This window comes from Rhyacophila brunnea, unplaced genomic scaffold (assembly GCF_057557595.1).
Source record: "Rhyacophila brunnea isolate RB1 unplaced genomic scaffold, BYU_Rbru_1.0 scaffold_9, whole genome shotgun sequence".
NCBI lineage: Eukaryota > Metazoa > Arthropoda > Insecta > Trichoptera > Rhyacophilidae > Rhyacophila > Rhyacophila brunnea.
In genome coordinates, this window is record NW_028233361.1 from 3,750,990 (window position 1) to 3,776,389 (window position 25,400).

Genomic DNA, 25,400 nt, shown 5'->3' on the forward strand with positions numbered 1-25,400 from the left:
CCGCGTAAGTGATTTATAAAGCTTGATATTATTTGATCTACCACTAGAGTGTTCGCTATAAATGTTAAAAATAGCAAAAGTCAACATAAAAGTGTTAGTGTAAATATAACATGTATTATTTAAAAATTCAGGCATATATATAATATATCAACATTGCATTCATTTATTTATCAGATTAAAAGAAATCATTAAAAAAATGGCATGCATAGTTTCACCTGGTCATTATGTGGCTAAAATCGGGCGCTTATCCATGGCATCGATAATAATAATTGGTACTCGATACAATTTTTCTTCATAGCAAATGAATTTTGGAATGAAGAGGAATGTGTTGTACGATCAACCACATTAGTTGATAAACCTTTAAAGCCAACGATTTCAATAAAAAAATTGTAAATATGTATAATTTATTTGAATGCGAAAAATAAATGGTTGCAATGCCGATGTATTTTATTACCTAAATATATATTCCACCTAAGCAACATGATGACGTACATTAATATGTTATTGCAATATAGACATCGACATATATTTTTTCCACACTTAATGGTATTAAATGAATTCAACCACACCATATTATAATAGTCAACGATTTTAATTGTCTGAAAATTGAATTCGGATAATTTTAGATAAGTACATAAAAGGTGAGTGTCAATTATTTTTTGATTTCACGTTGCTTAGGTGTATATAATATATACATAAGGATCCTTATTTTTTTGTATGAAGTCATGATGTTGATATAAAAATAAACATAGTCACAATTCGTATAGTTAAAGAATTCAATAATATAATAAAATGAACTTAAATTATAAATTAAAATGGGTTTTTGATGTCGGCAGTAGTGAGGCAGTGGGCGGATCGATGAAGATCCGCTTAGACGAGCCTGTCTCAAGGGTGTCAGTTGGCATAGTGGTCGAATGATCCCAAATACTCCAAGGCGGCGCGGTAGCAGAACTGGTACTGATCCTGTTAACGGAAACATGTTACGATCGCATAAGTGCTCTATTCGAACAGTAGGCCATCCACTCACGTGAATACTCAAAAAAAGACGAGACAGAAACTCCAGTATCTAGCTAATTGTATTTCAAAGGCGGCTCGCTAACGGCAAGACTGGAATCTCTCAGTTTCAAAACGTCCACGACCGAAACCGAAGAGACGCGACATGCTAGTCTCCCAGTCTCTCAGTTTCCTCATATTTTATTCCTAAAATTGGTAGCACTGAACTGAACTAAACAAGCAATAACAAGTCAAGAGGTCAAAGGTTAAAAATGTGCGAACCGTATTTTGATTTAAAATATGTGGCAGATGTTGAGAAATACTCCTGCCTGTATAATTACAGGCTGCCAGAATATTCCTGTAAAGATATTACGGAAAGAGCTTAGAATGAAGTAGGAAAGACAATGGGTTTGACAGTTTGAGGTTATAATATTATTAGGTTTCAGTAGCGCCTTGTGCGAAGCATCAGTCACTGGCCAGTTTATGAGTTTCATCACTAACCAGTTCGTCAGATTTTAGTTTCTGCGTGAGCGGATGGCCTAAGATTTAAAGCCATTAATAAAAACTCACTCTGAAGCCGTGTATAATAGGGGCATAATTTCTGACAATCAAATTAGCAAATCGTTCCTTCATAGTGTACCTCCCACCGTTAGTATAAATACAAGGTTTGTACGCATTTTGTGGATAGCTGTTCTAGCGTGTCGTGCTATATATAATGTATTTTTCTCAATGCCTTACTTTTGCATATAACATTTTATGTAATTTGTGGACAAATTTGTAACGTATTTTCAGTGTTATTATTTTCAATCTCTTTGAATGTATTTTATGGATTGATAATCTGGTGTGTAGTGTTGTAGTAATGTTTTTAATCGTGTCCGGAAACTTGTACGTATGCAGTTCGCCGTATCACACTTCACCGTAAAATGTTTTATCGGAAAAATGTTGCTGTATATTAAAGACCGTCAAATCTCTTTGGGTCGTATAGTAGTGACATAAAATTCATGTCTAAATAAAACACGGTTCTTGTCGGTTTACACTTTACAGGAAGCCAGCATCAAACAAATTTTGAAAATTGCCGATATACTGGATTATTTGTTAGGTAGGTTCGGTTAGGATAGGTTTTCATTCTTGAATTTTGCCAAAATTTTGAAAATTGAATTAATGTTCATATCGAATCTAATCAAATTGGAGACCGTATAGTATACGGTCATCTCTTTCCGATAGAAAGCTCACGGCGATCTGTGCCACGGTGAAATGTCTTACGAACAATTTACATGTAACCAGTGTACCTCATTCCGTTAGTATAAATACAATGTATGTACGCATTTGTGGATAGCTGTTCTAGTGTGTCGTGCTATATGCAACGTTTTTTCTCAATGCCTTCCTTTTGTATATAAGGTTTGTATGTATTCTGTGGACAGATTTGTGACGTATTTTGTAAGTGTTTTCAATCTCTTCAAGTATGAATGTGTTTTATGGATAGCTAATTTGATGTGTAGCGTTTTATATAATGATGTTTTTAATTGCCTTTCTGTTTCTGTCTTTTGATTTCTGTAACTCCTGGTGTTAAAAATGTAATGAAGTGTAATCGATTCATTTTGTTTGCTAAGTCTATTTTTGCATGGTTACACATATTAACCATATTATGACAGATTCTCCGTTCTTCTTTAACCACCAAAAATCGTTTTGATACAGAAGTAGTTAGTGGTCAAAACAAGTATTTTTAAAAACTCGTTAAGCAATATGTTAAATTGCAAAATTGTTCAATGATGATTTGATTAACTATAACCAACTCAAAAATTCAAATTTATATGATGGCCATGACTAGAGTTGGGTATTTCCCGAGAAAATTTCAATCTCGAGATTCGGAATTTCCAGAAAAGAATTCTCGAGATATCTGGAAATTAAAAAAACCCTGTAAAAATCCTAAAATCAGTGTAAAAACAGACGAATTCCAAAAAAAATATGTTTTTTTTAAATTATGTAAGAAGACAAACGAAATAGAAGTAGGAACACAAAAATAAGTCAAAACATTACTAAATTAAAATAGGATTTTAAAAAACACAGACTGTCAATCGCGTACGCTTTTGAGACACTAAATTCCCTGATGTTACAGGAGTTGCGCTCATTTTGAGTCGACGTTGGCTTAATTGTGTTAAATGCCCCGATCAGTCTTTGAACGTTTTCTGTTTTCTGTCCACTTTTTACACATAGAAAATTGTTTTTTCAATTAATATTTGATAATAAAGAAATCCCGAATCCCGAGAAAAGATTCTCGAGATCCGGGATTTCCCGAAATGTTAAATATTTCAATTCTCGAGATTCGGGAATGGAAAATCTCAAAAAATTCTCGAGAATTCCCGTCGGGAAATTCCCGAAACCCAACTCTAGCCATGACTGCGTAATTATATTATATATATATATTATATTATAATTGCAACCTTAGGCAAGGGGATCCAATTGCATGGGTATATATTACAAAACGTAGGTAAGTGTAATGAATATCGTGTAGGAAAGAAATGCTTTCTTTATTCGTTTCAGAACTTACCTCTGTCTGCACCATGGCCGGCCTCTGCGTGCGAAGAACTCTGACAGATTGGAAGACGTCCACCACTCCTTCGTATTGCATCCTCTCAAGAACGATTGAGAGGGTTATGAAGACGCCCGTGCGACCAACTCCAGCACTAAAAAAAATTACACATGTCAACGATGTATATCGAAAATAATCTCAACCAATAATAACCCAACAAGATATAGGTTTAGAAGCAGTATAGACGTGGATGCAATGGAAGTAGAAGTACCGTGACTTTAGCATTTACTTCAAACGTATTGTTTTCGAAACAAAATATTATTCCTGTCTAAATTACTACAATTACCACCAATGTCATTCATTCATAATTCTGAGTAGGTACCTAATTCAAAATACCCATCGAAGAAACGATGCGGCTTTTCATGGCGCTGTATATCGTGTGGTTTAAAATTGTTACCTATTCAACTATTAATTTTAAGGCACACATTTGTTAAGTTAATTTAATATTAATGAAAGACTGATTTGTTAGCAATTATTGTTTTAGTTCAGTTCTTATAAAAATGTGTACTGATTAAGTCGTTGGTCCTAAGTATGAAAATATCACATGTTGTATTTTCAAAAAAAATCGTTCCTGTGACCAACTCTAAACAATATCTCGTAAAAAACTTAAGAAACCACATCGGATTGCAGAGCTAAAAAAAATATAATAAAAAGCTCATTTATATTTTCTTATTCTCAGTTAACTAATCATAACAACACTTATTATGTAGTGCATTGGTCAAAACCTGTAAGTACATAAATGTTTTTATTGAATATGTAAAAAATAAATGTGACAACTTGGTGACAATCAAATTAATATGTTAATGACAAATTCAAATATATGATAATAGATATATTATAATCGTGCCTACACACAACATCATTGTATTTTTTTCGTTTCCCAAGTTTATATGTACAAAAAGTAATCATTTGCATGGCTTTATTCAATTTTGTTTTTGTTATTGCTTTATGTCTACATTTAAAGTTTTTTTCGTCGACTTGCGTGTCGGTGAGCAGTTCAACGTTGATTTGACATTCGGCATTACGTCCTCGTTTGCGGGCGACATTTTCTTTAATAATATATTCCGGCGGCGTTATTTATCAATTTACATTCACATTTCGCGGGATACGACGTGCTAAGCTGTCAGATGGGATTTTTTTTTCAATCACACTCACTAAACGTCTTCCGTCTAACTAATTTAACTGTTTCGTCGCAGTTTATATTTTGATCTTTAGGCCCGCCGCCCACAACGACGATAAGACGCAATCGTAAATCGAAGAATGTAGAGCAGTCTAGGTGAACATTTCATGGACGAACATGGGGATATTACGCCAGTGGGTGCGGAACAGGGTGATCAAAAGGTTGATGCAGATGCGGGGATTTGAGTTGCCCCATCTCCACCCGCCATATATATGCAGCCGTCTTCCATGTCGCTATAAACGTGTCAGAATGAAAATATTTTAGTGCCACACTTCCTAGTCCCGAAGCAATGCTGCACGGGACTAATGTGGCAACCATGCACCTTAGTGATTAGAGTTTTAGAAAATAAAAATAATCTTGACTTGTTCTGCCGTAATTTATCTATAATGACATGAAGTGTTCTCTGTACCTGTGTACTGAAACTGTATAAGGATTATCGGAATTATTCTGTCCTCCATATGACGCAGCAAATTTTTGAAATACCTCAAAGTTGCCCTTGGTTGATATCAAGTCGGCGTGGCCCGTGTGTAGACCAACCCTAGTAAACAGTTCCGCTCGGTCGGAATCTATCAACGGGGAATTTATACACCGCAGCCGTGCGTCCAGTCGCAGTCTATTGATCATGCCGTAGATTGGTGGTGTATGACACCTCCGTATCCCTCGCGAATTAATTCCTATGTCCGAATCATCCCAAAAATATTCATCTAGACTGCCACTTTCTGCGATTTGCAGTTACGTCAATTCGTCTTAATGAGCGGCGTGCCTTACACTATCCAGACAGTTGCTTCAGTTAGCTGTGGACTTCTTCAACTCCGTAGCGAGTCACATCAGCTTGGCGCACGCTACGCAGTGTAAGAATTGCAGTACCGAGCGTGTGACTGACATTGGTGGCTGTGGATAGCGATTGTGCTTGCCGTTAATATACACACGGTGAAAATACATAGAAGTAACGGTCCATTAAAAACTTACTTCCAGAGAGATTATTTGACCCCAAAATCTAAGTTAAATTGTAATTGAATAAGTAAAAACAGTAGGGTTTCTCTCCACCATATACACATTCAGATATGCCGATAAAAATAAATAATTATATAAGTAGTTTTTTGGGAGTTTTATTGTATTAAGTTCACATTAATAAAAGTGACTACTGTGCATTTGAAAAATGGAGAGATTCCTTCTCAATTATTCGTGAAACAATCAATTATTATTGCTATGTAATGTGTAGAAAAATACCTTCTAAAATCAATAAAACTTTCGAAATGTTCAAATGAATCGCCTTACCTGCAGTGCACAGTGATGGGGCCATCCTGTCCGAATTGCTCCTTTGTTTTATGCACCTGTCCTAAGAAGTCGATGACGCCTTCGCCGTTCTTCGGGACGCCCTGTTCCGGCCAATCCGTGAACTGGAACTGGCGCACCGTTCGCGACGAACCATCTCGTGCATCCGTTACCTAATGACAAACAAAAAATTAGAACAGTGCTATAAATTCCAATCGGTCACAATTAAGAGCAAACTTGCAGCCCTGATAGCTAGCACGTAGGGATTGCAATACCGGTATTCCAGTATTTATTAATACCGAAATACCGGTTTTAAAAATCTAAAATACCTACCGAAATTTTCGGTATTAAGAAACCACACTCGTTTACGTTTTTGACGCTGAATTTAATGTTAATTCTTAATTAGTTTGTAATGTATTTCTTATTCAATTGAGTGTATAAGTTATGTGCTAATAAAATGCAAGATATTGACTGAATCCAAAATAGGTGAAATAATAATAAAACACAATTCATTAAAAAATATACCCATTTATAAAATTGCCTCGATAAATTAACATAGGTACTGATATTATTTCGAAATAAAAAACATTCATGACGAATGTTTAATTATTCTTATTATTATTACAAGTGTTGAATTGATGAAGCTTTTCTTTTTTGAGGGTTTTAGTTGAAATTATCAATATATTCAAATAATTTGCAAAAATCACGAATTCTACAATATTGTGATTATTACATATTTTTAAATGTCACCATAAAAATGCATGTAGTTAGGTTTCTTCTATAACATAATGTTTTTAAAGAGATTGTAATAGCCATATTTACTGATAAGTAGGTACTTACGTTTTAACGAATACTGGTATTAATAACGGTATTCAATAAGAATTACAGAAAAAACAGGTATCAATATTTTCATTAGGTATTGCAATCCCTACTAGCACGGTGTAACAGAAGACATACACAAAACTCGACTGCAAAAGAGGGTAGGTAGGCAGGCAAACACTTAATAAAGAGTACACACATTTGGCCAAGTTTAATGGCTACATACTATACTAAAAATACATAATTATATATAAGTATCTTACCTTAAATTCTCGTAATATGTATTGTGGCATATTATATTCGGCAATAGGGTCCACAACAAAGCATTGGTAGCGGACTGATCTATCAGAAGGCCAGTATAAATGACATTTTTCCTAAAAAGAAACGATAATTTTAGAAAAATATCCTATTAATTAAAGATAAGTATAACATTTTTTTTATTCAACGAGTAATTAAGGCGATTTGATAAGCATTTCATGTAAGAACTACTACTTAAATTCGTCGTAATTAAGAAGGGTGCCCGTAGCTTAATTGGAAAAGCACTCTGGGACGAATTCAGCGGTTACAGGTTTAAGCCTCGTCAGGTATAGTATTTTTTCTAAAAAAGATTTTTTTCTGGTGGGTTTAAACATGATATTATGTTTTTAAAATATGTATGTTCTATATTATGATAGGAATGTTAAATTAAAATTCTGACAATTTTTAAGCTATACCTGCACTGTCTAATACTAACCAGTATTGTTATTTGTACCATTTGCGAAGTATTAAAATGTCACAAAGATGTTAAATATATTATACTGTGACACACGGGTAAAACATCGAGGAAAAGCAATGACGTCCCGGGGGGGGGGGGGGGGGATAGGCAGGTCATGCGTGGCATAAAGGCGGCACACTATAAAGGGCGGCGAACGAAGGAATAAATACAAATAGTACAAGTTTTGAGAGCGGTGTCGGTTTTCTATAAACTAGACGAGGCGGTCGCTCGATTAGAAAGTATCGACACTTTAGATTACTAAATCCGTACAAAATAACTATTATTGTATTCAGTATTGTAACATATATTGTGAAAGCGATTTATCGCTTAGACAAAATTTTCACATGAATTGCTTCAAACCTGTCTGACATTCACGTACTTAAAATGTTTAAGAGTAGGTTTCTTCGAAATGCTCTTATTATCAAAAGATGGTGTGTAAGTAAATGTAAAGATTTATTTTTGCCTATTTAAAACAGCCAAAAATCAATACGAAAATTAGTAAAAAGACGACAATTTAAACGAGTAGGTCACACATGAAATGCTTATGAAATACCGTTTTTATTGACTACTTATCGGTTTTTGTGTATTAAATCAAGGAATATTAATTACCCTAATTACTAACTGACGCCCGGCTCTCGCCAAATATTTTTAGTTATAACGTCTACTTGAACTTGCTAACAATTTTTAATACACCATTTCTTTAATTCAATGAATAATTCACAAGATTTTGAGAATGTAACATATTGAACATACATAATATGAAAACACCTCACCCACTAGAAAAAAATCATATTTGAAGAAAAAACGAAACTCGGCGGGGTTTCAACCCGTATAACCATTGGTTAATATTATGGTTTCTAAGCTATCTGCAATACATAATTAGGAGAGATAGATAAAACGGATGACTTACTCGTCCCATTTCCTTGAGTTTGGTGAGCATCACAACGATCGTGGAGTTATGCTCCCATAACATTCTCCAGAAGTCGTCCGTAGTGTCGACTAAAGGACCCTGAGTAGCTATATACGCGTTTCTGTATCTATAACCATCAACCAAACTGGCATTTATATAGTCGGATCCTTCCATGTTTCTCACGGGGGCCAGGCAAACGCGAGACGACTCAAAAGGCAATATGTGGATGAGACGGTTTTTATGCTTATTGCACGGCATATTGGCTGACATAAATCTAGTCGAGTCCGCTTTGATATTCGAGAGCTTCTTGAACTCTAGTTCCATTCCTGTGATATTCTCACCGGGTTCATTTTGCATTAGCTTCTGGATGTGGGAGTGTAGATTTCTCGCTCCGACTTCAGTGACTCCGCAGATCACAGCTTCGAGCAGTGCGTCGTGTATGAAGATGTATTGGTCCTCGGTTTGCACCATGTAGTTACGTTGCGCGCGCAGGCATGTCACGTGTCCATAAATATCGATCATTTTCTCATGCTTCATGCGTTCTAGCATCGAGTCGATGACGATGAAACAGCCCGTGCGACCGACGCCAGCTGAGCAATGCACGACCATAGGTCCAGAGTCTGCCGGGTTCAAATTGCGCACGCGTCGTAAGAATTGCAAAAATGGCGCGGGGTGATCTGGTACGCCGTGGTCAGGCCAAGCCGTGAATTGCAGTTGCTTTATTTCTCGTCTCTCCGCGAGCCCTGCGCGAGTCACTTGGAATGTTCTGATGCAATACGTAGCGAGTTCTTGCACATCGGAAGTGGTGACACTCATTTGACCGTAAGTGTCTGTACCCCTGGTCGGCCAGTACTGGTCGCATTTGATCCGAGTGCGTTCTTCGAGTTTCGTCATCATCACTATGGTAGCGGTGCGCAACTCCCAACACATTCGCCAGAAATCTGAGAATGTATCTTGAAGAGGACCCTGGGTCGCCACGTAAGCATTATGTTTCCTGTAACCGTCGCAATAGTTCGCATTGATATAATCACCTTCCGAAATACCATCTTGGTGTTGGAGAATGACTCTGCTGTGGTCGTACGCAATGACGTTGGCGTATCTGTTTTTAGGTTTGTTAACTTCCATATTGGAATAGTCCCAAGTGAATTGTTGTCCCGGTTCTATGCTTTCGTACTCTTGTGAGAATTTTAGATTGTCACTCGCCTTCAGTCTTTCAATATGGTTGCCGAGTTCAGATATTGGAATCGGGGGATGAGAGATCATTCCAGGAGTCTGGAAGTTGAGTCGTCGCATTTCCACAGGATCTGCAGGAGCAGAACTGATTCCGATATCCGCAGCCATTAGCGGACGTGTAACTGCGGCTTGATCTGGAGCTTTGCAGGGTTGTCTTCGTTTTTTGATTATAAACAAGAGTACTAAGAAAATTGACAGCACCATTGCAGCGATTATTGGAACAATAACCCAAAACATCCCAGCTTCTTCCGCATTCCTATTTACAGATACATCAGGGTCTAAAGGAACGTTCGGGTTCGGTCTTCTAGGTGGGTCGCCAGGAGGGACTTCGCGCATATCCAGTGCTAAGTATTCAGAGAAGGGACTCGAGGTATAAAGATGCTTTTGCGGCGTATCCACGACTGCTCTTACAAATATCCTATATTTTTTTTCCGGTTCAAGTTTTCTATTTGTAAATCCTTCATATATATCTCCACTACCTAAATGGAAAGTGTATGGGATGTTTCGTTGGGGAAATTTGGCGGCTATATAGGGAGCATTTTCCTTTTCAGTTTTCCCGTTCGTGTTAATCATATCATCCGTAAGAAACTGATCAGGTTGTTTATTCAAATTAGCTTTGTCTTCTGGAACAATTATCAAATAGTAATGAGATATAGGACCATACTCTTCGGAAGCCTGTGGCAATATGACTTGAATCTCTTCACCGTTTACAACGCCGTAAAAATCTGGTTTGACCATTGGCTGTGGAGCTGCCATTTGGGTGGTGACGGTAATTTTAGTAGGGGGTCGATATTGACGATCACTGGGTACTGCGCTTACGTTAACAGAATATGTCGTAAAAGGAGAAAGCTCGTTGATAGTGTGCGATTTAACATGTTGTTTTAGAATAATTTCTCTTCTAGAAATAGATTGCATCTGCGTCATACCCTGAGAGTCAACAAACTCTTTCACAGCATCGAACGAGATCTTATAATTTATTGGATTCAATCTAATAGGCGGTGACCAAGAAAGCGTCATGGAGTGGGTGGATACGTCATGGGCGCGTAAATCTAAAGGCACATCTTCAGGCTTCACTTTGACCTTCACCTTTTCAGAAAGCCTTCCGAAACCTGTCGCGGTTCTACTCGCCACAGCAATATCATACTGTGCAAACTTCTCCAGGTTTACAAGATCAGCCGATTCAGTCACGGCGACCGACTTCTGTTGCCATTCATCCAAATCTTCAACGGGGGTCATAGTGTAGAATAAAACATAACCTATTATTTTCGTTCTAGAAGGAACTGATTCCCACCAAACTTCAACACTAGAATCTGAGGTAGCAACAGCTCGGACCGCCATAGGGGCTCTGCCGATATCTCTCTCAGTATGTGCGGACAATTTTTCACTGAATGGACCAGCTCCTTGATTAGTGTACGATTTCACTTGGAACACGTACTCGGTGTTCTCTTCCAAATTTATAAATACAGCTTTGGTCGAGTTGGTTGTTCGTTCAATCATAGTTGATTGGTCATTCTTCTTCATGAATTGAATATCGTATTTGGTTATTTGTCCATTTCGATGCTCTCGAATTGGTATCGCCCACGTGACGCAGACAATATCAGGTGCTTGGAAATGATGTGATATATTAGTCGGAGGACCAGTCGGTGGACCTTCCGGGGTAAGCCAATATTTAAAAGCTTCTTGACCTATGCCTATGTGATTCTTTCCGGCGACCCTGAATTCGTATTCAACACCTCTTTCTAAATCGTTCAGTCTATGAGAGGTTATTTTGATTCCAGGGAGGTTTTCTTCTTTAAGAGGTTGATCTTTGACGCCATATCTTAACCGATACCCTTGCAATTCACCATAGGTTTGGGTAGGTCTTGCCCATTCGAGTTCGATTGATATGACAGGTTCTCTTTCCAAAATCCTGTTAAAAACGGGAAGAGTTAGGTATATTAAATAAGCCTACAAAGAACATTTATTTTGAAATAATGGAATTATCATTCTAAAGCATGCAACTTACTTGAGGTTCAAAGTGGGTCTATTCGGTACTCCACCAGGGGTTCTCGCGGGTGCTGGAGGACTTCGGTCTCCATCTCCTTTTCTAGTTAGCGCTGCAACTTGAACACTGTACCTTGTGTCAGGTTGCAATCCACTTACATTTAATTCTGTAGCAGCAGAATCGACTACGTCAAAGCGCATGGGTTCATTTAAAAGACTCTTTCCCTATAAAAAAATAAACCAAGTGAACAATCTGGAGCATAGCCTATTGCTAATTTTTATTGTAAAAATTATTGGGGGTATTCACCTCTTCTTTCGTCTCTTGGACATGGACATGGTATCCTCGGATGATTCCATTCCTGTCCTTTTCAAGTGGCGGTTTCCAACTAACTTGCAACGCAGTCGAGTTGATTGGAGTGACGCGCACTTCTTGGGGCTCGCCAGGCACTGAAACACGCGCATCCCAAACAAAATATTACTAAACGAGCATGATGAGGTCGCACAGATTCTTTTTGTAACCACTTTCATCCGTCAGATCGATCACAAGGACAGACACTTTCAAATGCCATACGACACACAACACCTTCCCGTCCACCGGAAATCGAAACCTCGTGGCCAGGTTAATCACCAGCGAGGTGCGGATTTACTGATGGACGCGATTTCTTTCGATATACATTTGAATACCAACACATCGATAAGACAAAGGTAAAATTTTCTCTATTATTATTATAGCGCCCAGCCTATCGATGGGTGCCCAAAATTTATCATCTTTAAATTTTTGCTTGTTTTTACAACAGCAGGTGATGTATATGAAGGTTATATAGTTACCTGCACGATCCTTTGAGTATGACAAATGTACAGAAAAATGCGTAAAAGACACATACACAAAACAATATACATGTTTATTTTATAATAAATACATATAATAGAAAGATATTAGTGAATAGAGTACATACAGCATAAATAAACTAATTTGTTAGAAAGTGGAAAGTTATAATATTATAAAACTAATACGACGTAAGAAGTCTATGTAACAAGATAGAGACATTTTTTTTGTAGATTCTATGTTTGGTTAAAATGATTATAATCCTGGTGCCGTGTTAGTAAGTGCACATTGTTTAAATACTCTTACATCGCATTATTTTATATTGTGTAAATTAAGGGTTATCAGGCGGAGGTTGACACAATATAGTGTATCGCATTTTACGAGTAATATTAAATACAATAATGTTATAATCTAACAGAGCCACTATGTCAAAACTAAAAGCGAAAACAACAGTATAATAATTGAATTATGTATACTTACTCTTGACGGCTGTACCGTAGAGTTACCCAGCGTGCCAATTAAAGTCAGAGAGAGTGAGAAAAAAAAAGAAAAAATCGCATTGAAGTAATTGGCGGTTTGCGCGGTAGAAGGGTGGAGCCTTAGAGGCCCAAGGGAAGCCCTCGAGGGCACTGACCATCATTGGCTTCACTCACACATGTATTGATTCCGGCAGACAAGTCCGAGGACCGTTTCAGAGAGAGCGCGGACCGCGGCGCTGATGCGGATCAGTAAGATCATCGGACGATACTACCAAAAAAATGGATCAAAACATAGGCCTGTAGTTTTTTGCTGTAGACTGTCTTGTGTGAGTGGCTTACGGCGGCTGAGTGGTGAGTGAGGAGTGGAGATACCGAGGTCCAAAAGAGCACCTCGTCATCCCGTGTAACGACTTTTATATCATAATAATATACAACATTCATCCGGTGCGACTCGTCAATGTACAATTATAAACTAGTGTCATGCATCAACAGGATCATAAAAAAATAAAATAAGTAAACAAAACAAGATCGACAGAGGAAGAAGGCGACAGGTGGAAAAAAGAGAGAGACAGCGAAAGATCGAGTGAAAGTCAGAGCATATTAATATGAACAGGTCGAGGTTACTTTTTACACAGACAGACGGAAGATAGTATATTATTGTAGAGTAGGTAAACTAGATAGAAGAGATATAGTGAGGGAAGTGAGTGAACACATCGAGCCGAGCCAGTCCACAGCCGAGTGAGCGTCGGTGTGTGATTCCTTTCCAGTCTGTTCCCGATCTCGACACTTCGCTTTGCCCTGAGAGAGTGAGCGTGCTTTAAGTTAACTCCGCCGTGCTTGCGCGGGTGTGGTTCCAGTTCGGTGTGGTGTGCTCGTCAATATATGATTCGACTGATATGTACAGATGTAAATAAACCATGAAAACAAAAAGAAAACATCGTGCGCCTTCGCATTTTCCGGCATCCAGCCACCGCCGCTTTGCCTTTGGACACCCGACGTTGTCAACGGTACCGAAAGGCGGAGCGGCAGTCACCGATGACGGAAACCTGCGAATGGAAAGAGAATGTTTTTTTCTTCTTTACATAATCTATCGAATATGAAATACTATCCGAGGCCTTTCGGCTCAGACAGTTGATTACTTATAAATGTAAGTGGTACGTACGTATGAGTCGCACGGCTCGAATTGGTGCTATTCTGAATAGAGTGTTTTTTTTCCTATTTGCAGGTATTGGTATTCAAATGTGATGGTTTATATGGCTACGCTCGCTACGATGCCTATCGAGCGTCGTTTGGGTTGGTTCTGTGACACCGCCGTATTTGTGATGAGCATTGTGTGACTTGAGCATGGTGGACGGCCCGGGGACCTGGTGGTCTTGTCCCCGCGCCGCCTGTGGACATTCCTCTTCATCCTGAGCACTCCACGCATCTCCATTCACACGTCCGATGGGTGCAGAAAGTGTAAAACATATTACACAAAGTGCGAGGTGCTATTAAATATATCAATCAACAAGGTGCGGCATTACCCTACCGGTGCCTGGGTGTTCGGGGAGGAGTGAGGGGGTAAAACGATACGGATGGGGCTCGAGTGGGAGGGTGACCGACAGCATGCAAACATCCGAGGTCTAAATACTGATAAAACGGTGCGTCAACTCAAGAAAAACGGTGCCGTCGACAATCCAATAATTACGGTGCATATAAATTGCATTTCAGTGAGTGCCAATACATGGTGTATCAAAAACAACGAGCCGTTTATCGGCCCTGAAAATAAATCATTACATGTGATCGTGAGTGGATTAAAACTAAACAGAGATAATATAGTGTGGTCCAAATAAACATTAAACTCAAACATTTGGTCAATATTATTAAAAAAATGATAAACAGTAAAGTGAAAAATGAATTTTAAATTCGAATAATAATAATGGAATGTTTTGCATTTTTTTTTTGTTACTGATACAACTTACAAGCAAAAGATTTTTTTAATATTAAAAAAAACCTCTCCTCTTAAACATTTCCTGCTAAAGCTTCGGGGACAGAAGAAAATATTTGCAGATTAGTATAAAGTTAATGCCGAGAATGGTTGGCGACAACTGGTTGCAGTTAGCTCGATGACAAATAAACAGTGGTGGTGAAAATGAAAGGGCGGGATGAGTCCTGGAGATTGAAGGCAGTCCCATGCCTTATTTTCCTTTGAGCCTTGTATTCCGTGCATTATAATATTATATGATTTATCAAACTGGCGTTTACGCGATGGACCTTCTTTATAAAGATTTTGTAATAAAGTTTTTGTTAGTTTTACAATTTTTGAGTTAATAATATTATATTGTAGAAATAACAAAAAATTAGTTTCAAAACCATTATAGGTAATAAATACTATTATAATATTCCTAAAGGAATACGCTTAAATATGAGCAAAATGGTTTTCAATTGATAAATATTATTAGTTGTATTTATCATAGGTAGTACAACATAATATTTGTTTTTACCAAAATTTTAATTTCTTATTTATACTTCATAAAAATGTTGTCAGAAATGAATTTTAAAACATTAGTGAACACCTTAAACGTAAAATAAAGAAATTATCAAACCTCCGAAGTCCTTCTAATAATTTTGTAAAATATAGGTAATATTAAAAATCAAGATTACAAAACAAATTATACTAATATTATATAGACCTTCACCGAAAGCATGTTAATACAAAACATCATAAACTTCACAAAAGTCATGCCTTTTTATTTTAATAAGGAAAGTACATGAAAATAAAATTCCATGTAAGTATTTACTAACTGATCAAGTTAAATTACAAAAGGTAGACCCAAAAAAATATTAAGTAATTTATTTATTAAATATTTTTCTGATAACATTATAAATTCCTCATGTATTGAATATTGGATCCAATATAATTCCTGGATAGACCTAATAATATTATAAAAGAAATACAAATTGATTTTATGCTCGAATGTATTGGTATATTGCTCGTTTTATAAGATATTTGTGTATGTGTTAAGTAAACTTCATTTAAAATTAAAATCACGGTTGTGATTGGCTGACAACCAATCCACTTTGTCCTAAAAGTGTAAACCCTCGGATATTCCACATACGTGAGAATGAGTTTGGGTGGACGTTGTTTTATAAATTCCTAAAATAGGGTCTGCTTAACTCATCCGGTGTACTTCCTTGTACCTATCTAATTTATGTACTGATCTATCTCTTTTTTATGTTATACTGTTTTATATTTATTTGTATCAAAATGTCATGTTGTGAACGTCTTAAACTTATAATTTATAATGTCCACAATATGTCAAAAATAGATAGATTGAATTGAAATTGAAATACCGCCAAACTGTGAAGGTCCATATTGATAATATACTTATTTTCAGAGAAGTGGTGACTTTACTAATGCATCTGACGTGTGTAACTTTTTTTTTTAATTTCGCAGATTACACATTTTTTGCGACAAAATATGCTTAAAATTATAAACATGGTGGATTCTTTTAGGATCGTATAATATGTAAATGCCGTGATATCGTTGATCAGCTTAATGATTTCAGCTTAGCGTGATATTACTCTCGTGAAACGTGTATAAATAACCAATTAAAAGTGTAGTTTGTTTTCAGGTAAAGTATCGAACCGGGTTGAACGGCAGTAAAATAATAAAGGTACCCCCCAGTAAAAGATATTACATTTTATGACGCTATAGGTACTATAGGCATGGGATATAAAAACCGACGCGGTATTCATAAGCCATAAACGTACTAGAGAAGTTTATTTTACATATTGTAGGTTATGTATTAAAACACTTAGAAAGGCACAATATAGAACGGCTATAAAAATATAGGATGACAAAATAAATTACAGTCGACCGAATTTTCCGAGTGTTATAGGAAAAATAAAGTGGGTATAAATAGCCGTTGAATATACTTACTCAGATATATGTCAGAATTTTCTTGTCCATTATATTTCCCAAGAGAGATAGGATAGTGAAAATATGTAATTAAATGGACTCAAAAACAGTTTTATTGCAATATTAATGAGATTAACTCGATTAAGAGTACCTATATAATTTAAAGTTTATAGATTGAATTTTAAATTAAATAATGAAATGTGCTTACTTTGAATTTCGAGAGCTTTTCTTATGCTTAGACAAATATTAATTTGTGTAAAATAAAACAAAATATTTGAGAATGTTTTTAATAAGTCCGTATACAACACACAGAAACTAATAATGGGTAATAATAATAATGATTGTTCTCGCCCAGAAAATATGAGTGTGAGAAATCTTTGGTGACAACAGTCTTTGAGTGTTTTATCAGTTAAAGATTAAGTTAATTAAAAAAGTTAAAAATGAATTAGGGTGTTGGTGTAATTGCTTAAGCAATACGTGTGTTTATATTATTTAGTATATTGTACATTCTAAATGAGTTAATTGCTATGAATTGAAGCAATATGAATTTGACTTATGTATCCCCAAGTAATCGTGGTGAGCTAATATTGATTTAGGAATAAATTTCCATGTGGCCAAGTTAGTTTCCGCCAACAGTTTTTGAAGTAATCGGCGACAGGATTGATCCTACGCCAAGACAAGACGCAATGGGTTTAGTAAACAACTAATTATTTGTAAAATAACATGTTCGCCACCTCCAAAAGGCTGGCTTTAGTGTAAAATATCAAAAACGAGCAATACAACACATCGACGATAACGTCATAACATTCTGACAGATGACATGTGTAGCGTTCGCATTCGCGTAAGGGGATACGTACCGTCCTCGAAAGTGCGCACAGTGAGGGGAAAGCTGGGAGGGCCGTCGCCCACGCTGGTCCCGGCCAGCACCCACACCCTGTACTCGGTCCAGCGCTTCAGCTCGTCGAGTACGATGAACGTCCTGTTCAGCCGGACGGTCACGGCGTCGCTGTCAGATCTTCCGGCCTCGGCCACGTGGAGTTTGTAGTAGACGATGCGGCCGTTGCTCCTCTCGGCGGGCGGGGGCAGCCAGCTGACGCGGACCGAGGTCGGGGAGACCGCCTCGCCGGTCACGTTGCGGGGCGGCGCACCCGGCACTGCCGATCGGCCATGGGGCACGGTTAGTCGCGGCCGGAACTGGCTTCTTTCGCCCTTCGAATCACCTCCCAGGTGCAAAAAATCTAACCTAAACCTGACTACCTCAGTAACTCAGTCCTATCCTATACTTCGGTAAACAGTAGTAACGTCACTGGAATGTGCCAAATAACCTGAGTCGCCTACAAGTGTCAATTTATCATGTTTATTAAAAACACAAAAAAATTTTATTCAACCTAGAAATTAAATCTTATATTACGTGACATATAAATGCACTAACGTACTATGTTAAAAAAAGTGTATACCTAATTCCAAAGTAGTAACTTACGAAGTAAATAATATAATATCTATAAAATTCTATCCTATCTATCGAAAATTAGTCAGGTGTCTCCAAAACGGCAATGTTACCAACATTAAAAAAACATAATACAGACTATTACTTCATACTGTCGGAATATCTATTTGCCAAAACATTGATGTGATCTTTGTAGGTAGATTATATTATATCCACTTAGGGACATTCGTTCACGGTACGACTTGAGATTTCCCCTGAATAAAATAAACACCATTAATCCAGCGTAAGTCACACACTAAACAAAAGGTATTTTGCGACTTTACCTAACGCGAAAGGCCCGAATGGTCGTTCTGCGACCTGTACAAGTCCAGTTTTGTCAAGTATTGTCGATCAATGCCAATAAATTAGCCCCCTGTGCCTAACGTAGCCTGACGCAGTTAGGTCCTAAAGGACAACCTCCTGGCGTTTTATTTCTTCGCGTAGATGGACTGATATACCCCCTAGAATCTAAATAAAGCTATTTATTTATTTTTTATATGTTTCTAACTATATCATAACTGTTATATTAATATAACCTATATTTCAAAGGTTAGCTGACAGATAACCTATGTCCAAATAAATAATATACGAAAACATTGTCTCAATCAAATACTACACCCTTATCATCATTGATTTTCTATTGACTCGAATCATTCAAATTAGATTTCCTTAAAACACAAAAAACTGCATACCTATACAACATCTGTAGACTAATCCAATGATATTATTATATAATTTATGGTTTTTAGTTTTCAAGTGAAAGGTTTGGTATACTCCACCATATACAAATTACCTTTCACAATTGACACGAAGTTATAGGTAATGTACATGCATTACTTATGTGTAGGTACAATGAGAATTTACGGTTAAATACTATTAATATAATATATATTTTAAAATGTAAAGAAGAATTTAAGTAGTTATTGACTCACGGATCAATGAAAAAAAAATGTTTACGCTACACAAATAACCTACATACGTTTCATATTTAAAACCAAGAGTTTAATAGATTCAATTCTCTTAGATAAGATACACTATATAAATACGGAGATATTCAAAACGATATTTCAATAAACTTTTCGTTCTAGTCTAGTAGTGAGAACTTAATTATGTTGTAGGTAGCTCATTATTTTTGAAGCTATCATTTTCACCACTGCCACGAGCATCAGATGTGAAAAATAATACATAATTACGAAGCCTATTGCATGAGAGTAGTTTAAGGGAGGCGATACGAAGGGCTGAAAGTACACCGTTTCATACATCTTTTTAATGAAACATTATCGACACTTGTGTGTTAGGCCGACTCTTCACAATGACAGACTGTGCTTCAACATTTTAATGATCCGCAATTATTTACCCCCTTAACAAAATAATACCTGAATACTTCAAGCCGGCATGGTAAAATGATTATGAAGGAAAAAATCCAACCACAACAATATAATATATGTCATGAAACACATACAAATTTCGATGAGTGTGTTTATAATATACGTTGTAATTATGATAAAATTTTGCCTGAAATAGTTTCATTATTAAAAGTGCAGTCACTGAATGCACAAAATAAAAATGTGAAAAATAAATAATTAAAAAATAAAATATAAGGTGCGGTGCGTTAAAACAGAATTCAGTCATTTGCCATTATAATATAACAAAATAAATCAATACACAAATAATTATTAATCATTCCTAGATTGTAATAATAAATATAATTTAAGTAGAAAATATTTTATTACTTTTTATCAATAATTTATAAATGAAACAAAAAAGCATGCGAGTGATAATAAAAAAAAATCTTTCGTTCATTCTCACAACACTCCGACAATAATTTGAGTTTTTTTTTTTGAATATTGTGTTGAAAACCTGAGTCAATGTTTTTGGTCCTATCAGTGTAGAGTTGTCTGCAATTTAATTGTGTAACATAATATTATAGTTATAAATATTTATACCTGTTATTTTGCTAATGGCTAACATCTTGAAAAGGCCTTATAAAAAATAATATACTTGATAAAAAATACTAAATTACGGTGATATACGGATAAATACTGGTGATCGAAAAGGGGTAGTTAGGCTGTGTAATATTTGAAAATATTGAAGGCTGCCTGCCCTCCGGCGTTTTTTTTTGCATAAGCAATAATAATTAATCAGTGTGGCTTGCTTACAAAAATAGAGCTTCATATATTTTTAGATACGCTTCAAATACAACAAGTGGCTTTGGTATATTTTCTACGATAATAATTATATTGTAGCAGCCGAAAGATACCGTGTATGGAAATAATTCGATTAAAACGATCGTTTTCACATAATTATAAAGATAAATAAACACAATTTTATGTGATATTACATTTCATTAATTTTCGTATTGTTTCAAAAGGTCGAAACAACGAACCATTTCACAAATCATAGACCAAATTATGCTTAGAATAATATTAATCAATTATTTAATATGTGGAAATAAGAAAATTAAGTTAACATTAAATTGAGTCTAGTAGTAATAAATAAAAACACAATAAAAAGTTATTCATCCACACAAATAAGCGACGATGAAAAGATCTGTTTCAGTCATCTTTAAAGAGACGTTGTCAACTAAAAACTTTACTGACAACAACCGTATGTCACTTGAATGCATAACCATTCCAAGACACGTTCTAATTTTATAAAGAACCATTCCGTAACAGTTTAATTATTTATAATTTGTATAAATTCAAGTAGAGACACATCTTTTTTTTTTAAATATACAATAAAATCAATAAATTAATGTTTCAAAGAACTCCCGTATTAAATATATAAAAAGTGATTATGAATAGTTACACTGTTAATAAATAGACATGATGTAGGTACATACCAATATGTATATTTTTATATTGTTATTCAATATAATGGCTTTCCTTAAAGAACATTAAAGCTTAGCAATATACAAATACATTGTATATTTACGATTAAATAAACAAAGTGAAGAGCTTTCGTAGATAAAAAATATTCGATAGAGCTGTATAGAATTGGTCAATAATACGTAACATCAGCATCACTTGCACAAAAAAAAAGAATTATTTCCATGACGATATCTTAAGCTGTAAAATACAAATTATGTAATACACACTTAAGTAATAATGGTACAATATCGAGCGAACATTGAATAGTATATAATGTGATATCTGAGAGCGATTGGTGCAACTATGTGTACTTAATACTTGTGCTGGGTGCTCGGACAAAACACCTAAGAACTTTATAATTTTACCTACCATTTGAGTTTGTTGTTTGATTGTGTGGATAATTCTGCCAACGAGACTAAACTGATATTTTCATAAGTAACTGGGTTCCAGGGACATAAATTTGAAATCTCGCTGGCATAACTATACTTATAAGTGTAATGGTGATAATTTTACTTGCTGAATGAAGTAAAAACGTTTATTCACTTGCCGAATGTGTCACGAGGCCTCAAAAATAATGTGTCGTGTGATTTCATCAGAAAGCGTAAAAGCTTAGAAAGTTTACATAGGAGCATTCGCGACGTAAACCTAATATATATGTACCTGTACATATGTATATATAATATGAAAAGTATACTAGAAATATTTTTAGAAGAATTCAACCTACTTACATGTAAATAAACTATATTTTCATAGATCTGAGTAAATGTATGCTTATTTACGTTCACGTGGGTTTAACTTAATAATTGTAATAATATATTTAGAAAGTAAAATATTCTGTATGAGCAAGCTTTATTTATGTTTAAATTAACGAATAATATCTACGTAGACAAAACAATAAACTATTATTTATTTTAATATAAAGGTAGATAAAACAAGATAAATGTATAACAATATTATTTTTATCTCCAACAGAAATAGTGGGTAAAAATAAATAAACAAGCATTGAATTGACAATTCAGGAATAATTATTAAGAATGAATAGAAAATAAATAATATTTTCTAGGATAAATCAGAAAAAGGTTTCATTGTAATAAAAGTGTTTATATAAAATAAACCATGGTGTTTAGGATTAATTATAGAGAGACAACTTCGGTCGAAATTTGAATCTAGCTTTTATTATTCATTGAATATATGTTCGACTAGGTCAGTGTTGGCGAAAATATGACACGCGAATGTTTTATTTATAAGAGAAAAAATATACCTATAATAATAATAATAAATGACAGATCGCATTGTTTAAAAATAGCAGGTAAATACTCTTCAAGAATACGCATTACGTTTAATGTAAAATATATAATTCCATAGCTCGGTTCTTAGGTTTTATCCGTCACATAATATTATCGCACTAACTTCATCAGGCGGCAGGAGAAGCCGCGCCGCGAACCTCTGTTTTCGATCAATTTACAATGCTTGTTACCGCTGTAGCGAGAGAATGCCTCATCTGATCGGAGCGATTCTGATGTCAATTTGTGCGTAAAGAACAAAACTAAGTAATACAATAACAAAAAATTTCATTTACACCCACAAAAACAGCTGTAGTAGTAATTCTGGCAGACAGTTTAAAAATTGGTGAACCGAAATGTATGGCGAAATTAAAAAAAGTAATAAAGATATATCTAACTAATACTGAAGCTAAGAACAGGGCACACAGTGGGTTAAAGATTTGATGTCCCCATGGGAAGAAGCGATGTGATGTTTAAGAAGACATTGTACATATAGCAGTAGGTACAATGCGATATCTTTGAGAATGTCGAAGAATTAAAAGGTGCCCTGGTGGTAGGTAAGACGGAAGAGCTTGGCAAAATTGTAAAGTTCTTTTACAGAATATGAGTGAGGACCTGATTGGCGGATCCGCTTCTAGAAGAGAAGAGGCGATACGACAGAGAGTCGTAGTCATAGCATCGGTAAAATCATAAAAAAGATATAATCTATGCTATGTTTTGTGAGTGATAACAAGAACATCATCATTTTTAAATAGAATTCTTAAAAACCATTTTTTCTCAATGAAAAACTGCTCGGCACGTCAAAATAATATTTGGTAAAATTTGGGGCGCGTACGTAAAAAGGTTCGCCAACCCTGGACTAGGTATTCCAATTTAAATAAAACTAGGACGATAAAATTCAAATGAGAGGGTGTTGTGATTAAATCAGAATGAGGATTCTGGTTATGATTTTATAACCATTCGAATATGATATTCAGACTCGCGGATTTTCACATTTTTACCCGGTTTATCCAAACTATGCCTAAAGGTATGGCGAATTAGAAAGTGCGCGACACGTGGCAAGGTCGAAGAGTGATTTACATGTGTGGGTCATTTGATTCATTTCGGCGGGCGGAATAAAATAGTGCGAAATGAGCCGAATCATCGCAAACGAGCACATTATTGCTACTATATATGCACGAGGCTCGATAGCGACTTCCCATATCGCATAAACAAGAAAATTTGCGACATTAAACGGGTGTACCTAACGCAGAAAAAAACCTACGTTGTTATAAATTGACTGGAAAAAAAAGTTAAAACGTCAAAATCGATAAAAAAATGTATTTTTTACAACGTTTTTATTAGCTCGTATTTTTGTTTGTCCGGTGGTTGTTTGTCCAGTACAAATATTGCAATCGATTTTTAACTAACTTGACGACTAGCTAGACATTTGAAACTTTTAGAATAGTTATGAGAACACGATGCCAATGCATTCTTTTAATACTTTTAGCCATCTTTAAGTAGAATTGAATTCATTTTCAGTTAACTCTGTTTTGTATGAAAAGTTATTTCGGAAGAAATCCGTAATCCAATCCACTATTATTGGTTGCTAAGTGGGTCCTAGCAACTAAATTATTAATATATACGTGCGTTACTATGGAAATCAAAATGAAATCAGTATTATATATTTGTTTGTTTTTTATTTACTTCATATCAAGTAAAAGTTTGAGCATATTGAGCATAATAATTCAACAGAAAATTTAAAAACGTTGTACATAAAAAGTTCTTTTTGTCTTGTAATTATTTTACATTATGGTACCTACTTAGAATTTTGAAATTTGATGGTTGAATTATTATCACTATCAGTGTTGCTATATTCGAAAAATTATGACAAGACGATTTTGGTGAAGAAGCAGCAGACAAGCAAGAAATCATAGTTAAAAATTTAGCGATCGTTTCGTGATGTGAAAAAATATTTTCAAAAGTTATTCGTAAGAGACTTTATATTCCACCTTTTCAATTTATTATTTAATATAGGTAATATGTCGTTTATTTTAGTACCTATCGCACTGTTGATTTGAATCGAACGCCACCCGGGTTTCTCCTTTATGCATCTTCAGACACTAAACGCACTCATCAAGTGAAATATATGACAACTTTGGTCATATTAAAAAAATATTGAGCATATGATGCATACATTGATTTCATTTTACATTGAAAACGAATGTGTTCATATTAAGTTACAAATATGTACTTTGCTTAGTAAAAAAAAATATTTTATGCAATACATAATATGTATATAAAAATCAGTAGTAAAATGTCATCAGTTAATATAAGAATTACTTTATCTTTTAATTGGAGACCTGACAATGGTATAATATACAATAAAATAAGTTTTAGTGTAACTAAGATATTGAAAATTGCGTGTTTTACCTATTGATTTAGATAAATTACTTAAATTGGCTATAAAAATGAGTTCTATAATATCGATCTATTTGGGAATTTCATGCCAGGATAATCTTTTGTTACATAAACAATTATGAATAATAATGATGGTACCAATCGATATGTAAATTGATCAAATGAATGATTCAATCCATATGACGGAATCAATCGAAATGATTCGAATCAGTTTCACACAGCGAATGCAAATGTATGTGTTTATTTTTTAGTTTCATAAAAAATACCCATACGCACTGAAATAAAAACTTACATAATATTCAGTGGGCACATCTAAGGGGCAAAATATCCATGGGATCTATCTACTATAGTCGGAACTGTCAACATGTCAGCCAGACGTGATCCCCGAAGGCGAGAGGTCAGACGTCTTCTGATGTTT

The 25,400-nt window shown here is 35.4% G+C and overlaps 1 protein-coding gene across 2 annotated transcripts in view; it reads right to left on the reverse strand.

The window, feature by feature from the left end:
• Positions 1–534: 534 nt before the first annotated feature.
• Positions 535–25,400, reverse strand: part of Lar (tyrosine-protein phosphatase Lar) — a 712,977-nt gene continuing 688,111 nt past the window's right edge. For both annotated transcript variants that reach the window (XM_085959967.1, XM_085959966.1), the window contains 8 exons: positions 17,801–18,097; positions 12,045–12,184; positions 11,760–11,962; positions 8,522–11,663; positions 7,121–7,231; positions 6,042–6,211; positions 3,542–3,677; positions 535–963 (listed from right to left, as the gene is read on the reverse strand). In XM_085959967.1, coding sequence (XP_085816093.1) covers positions 895–963; positions 3,542–3,677; positions 6,042–6,211; positions 7,121–7,231; positions 8,522–11,663; positions 11,760–11,962; positions 12,045–12,184; positions 17,801–18,097 — 4,268 coding nt within the window. In that variant the 3' untranslated portion in view covers positions 535–894. The remainder of the gene's footprint in view (positions 964–3,541; positions 3,678–6,041; positions 6,212–7,120; positions 7,232–8,521; positions 11,664–11,759; positions 11,963–12,044; positions 12,185–17,800; positions 18,098–25,400) is intronic.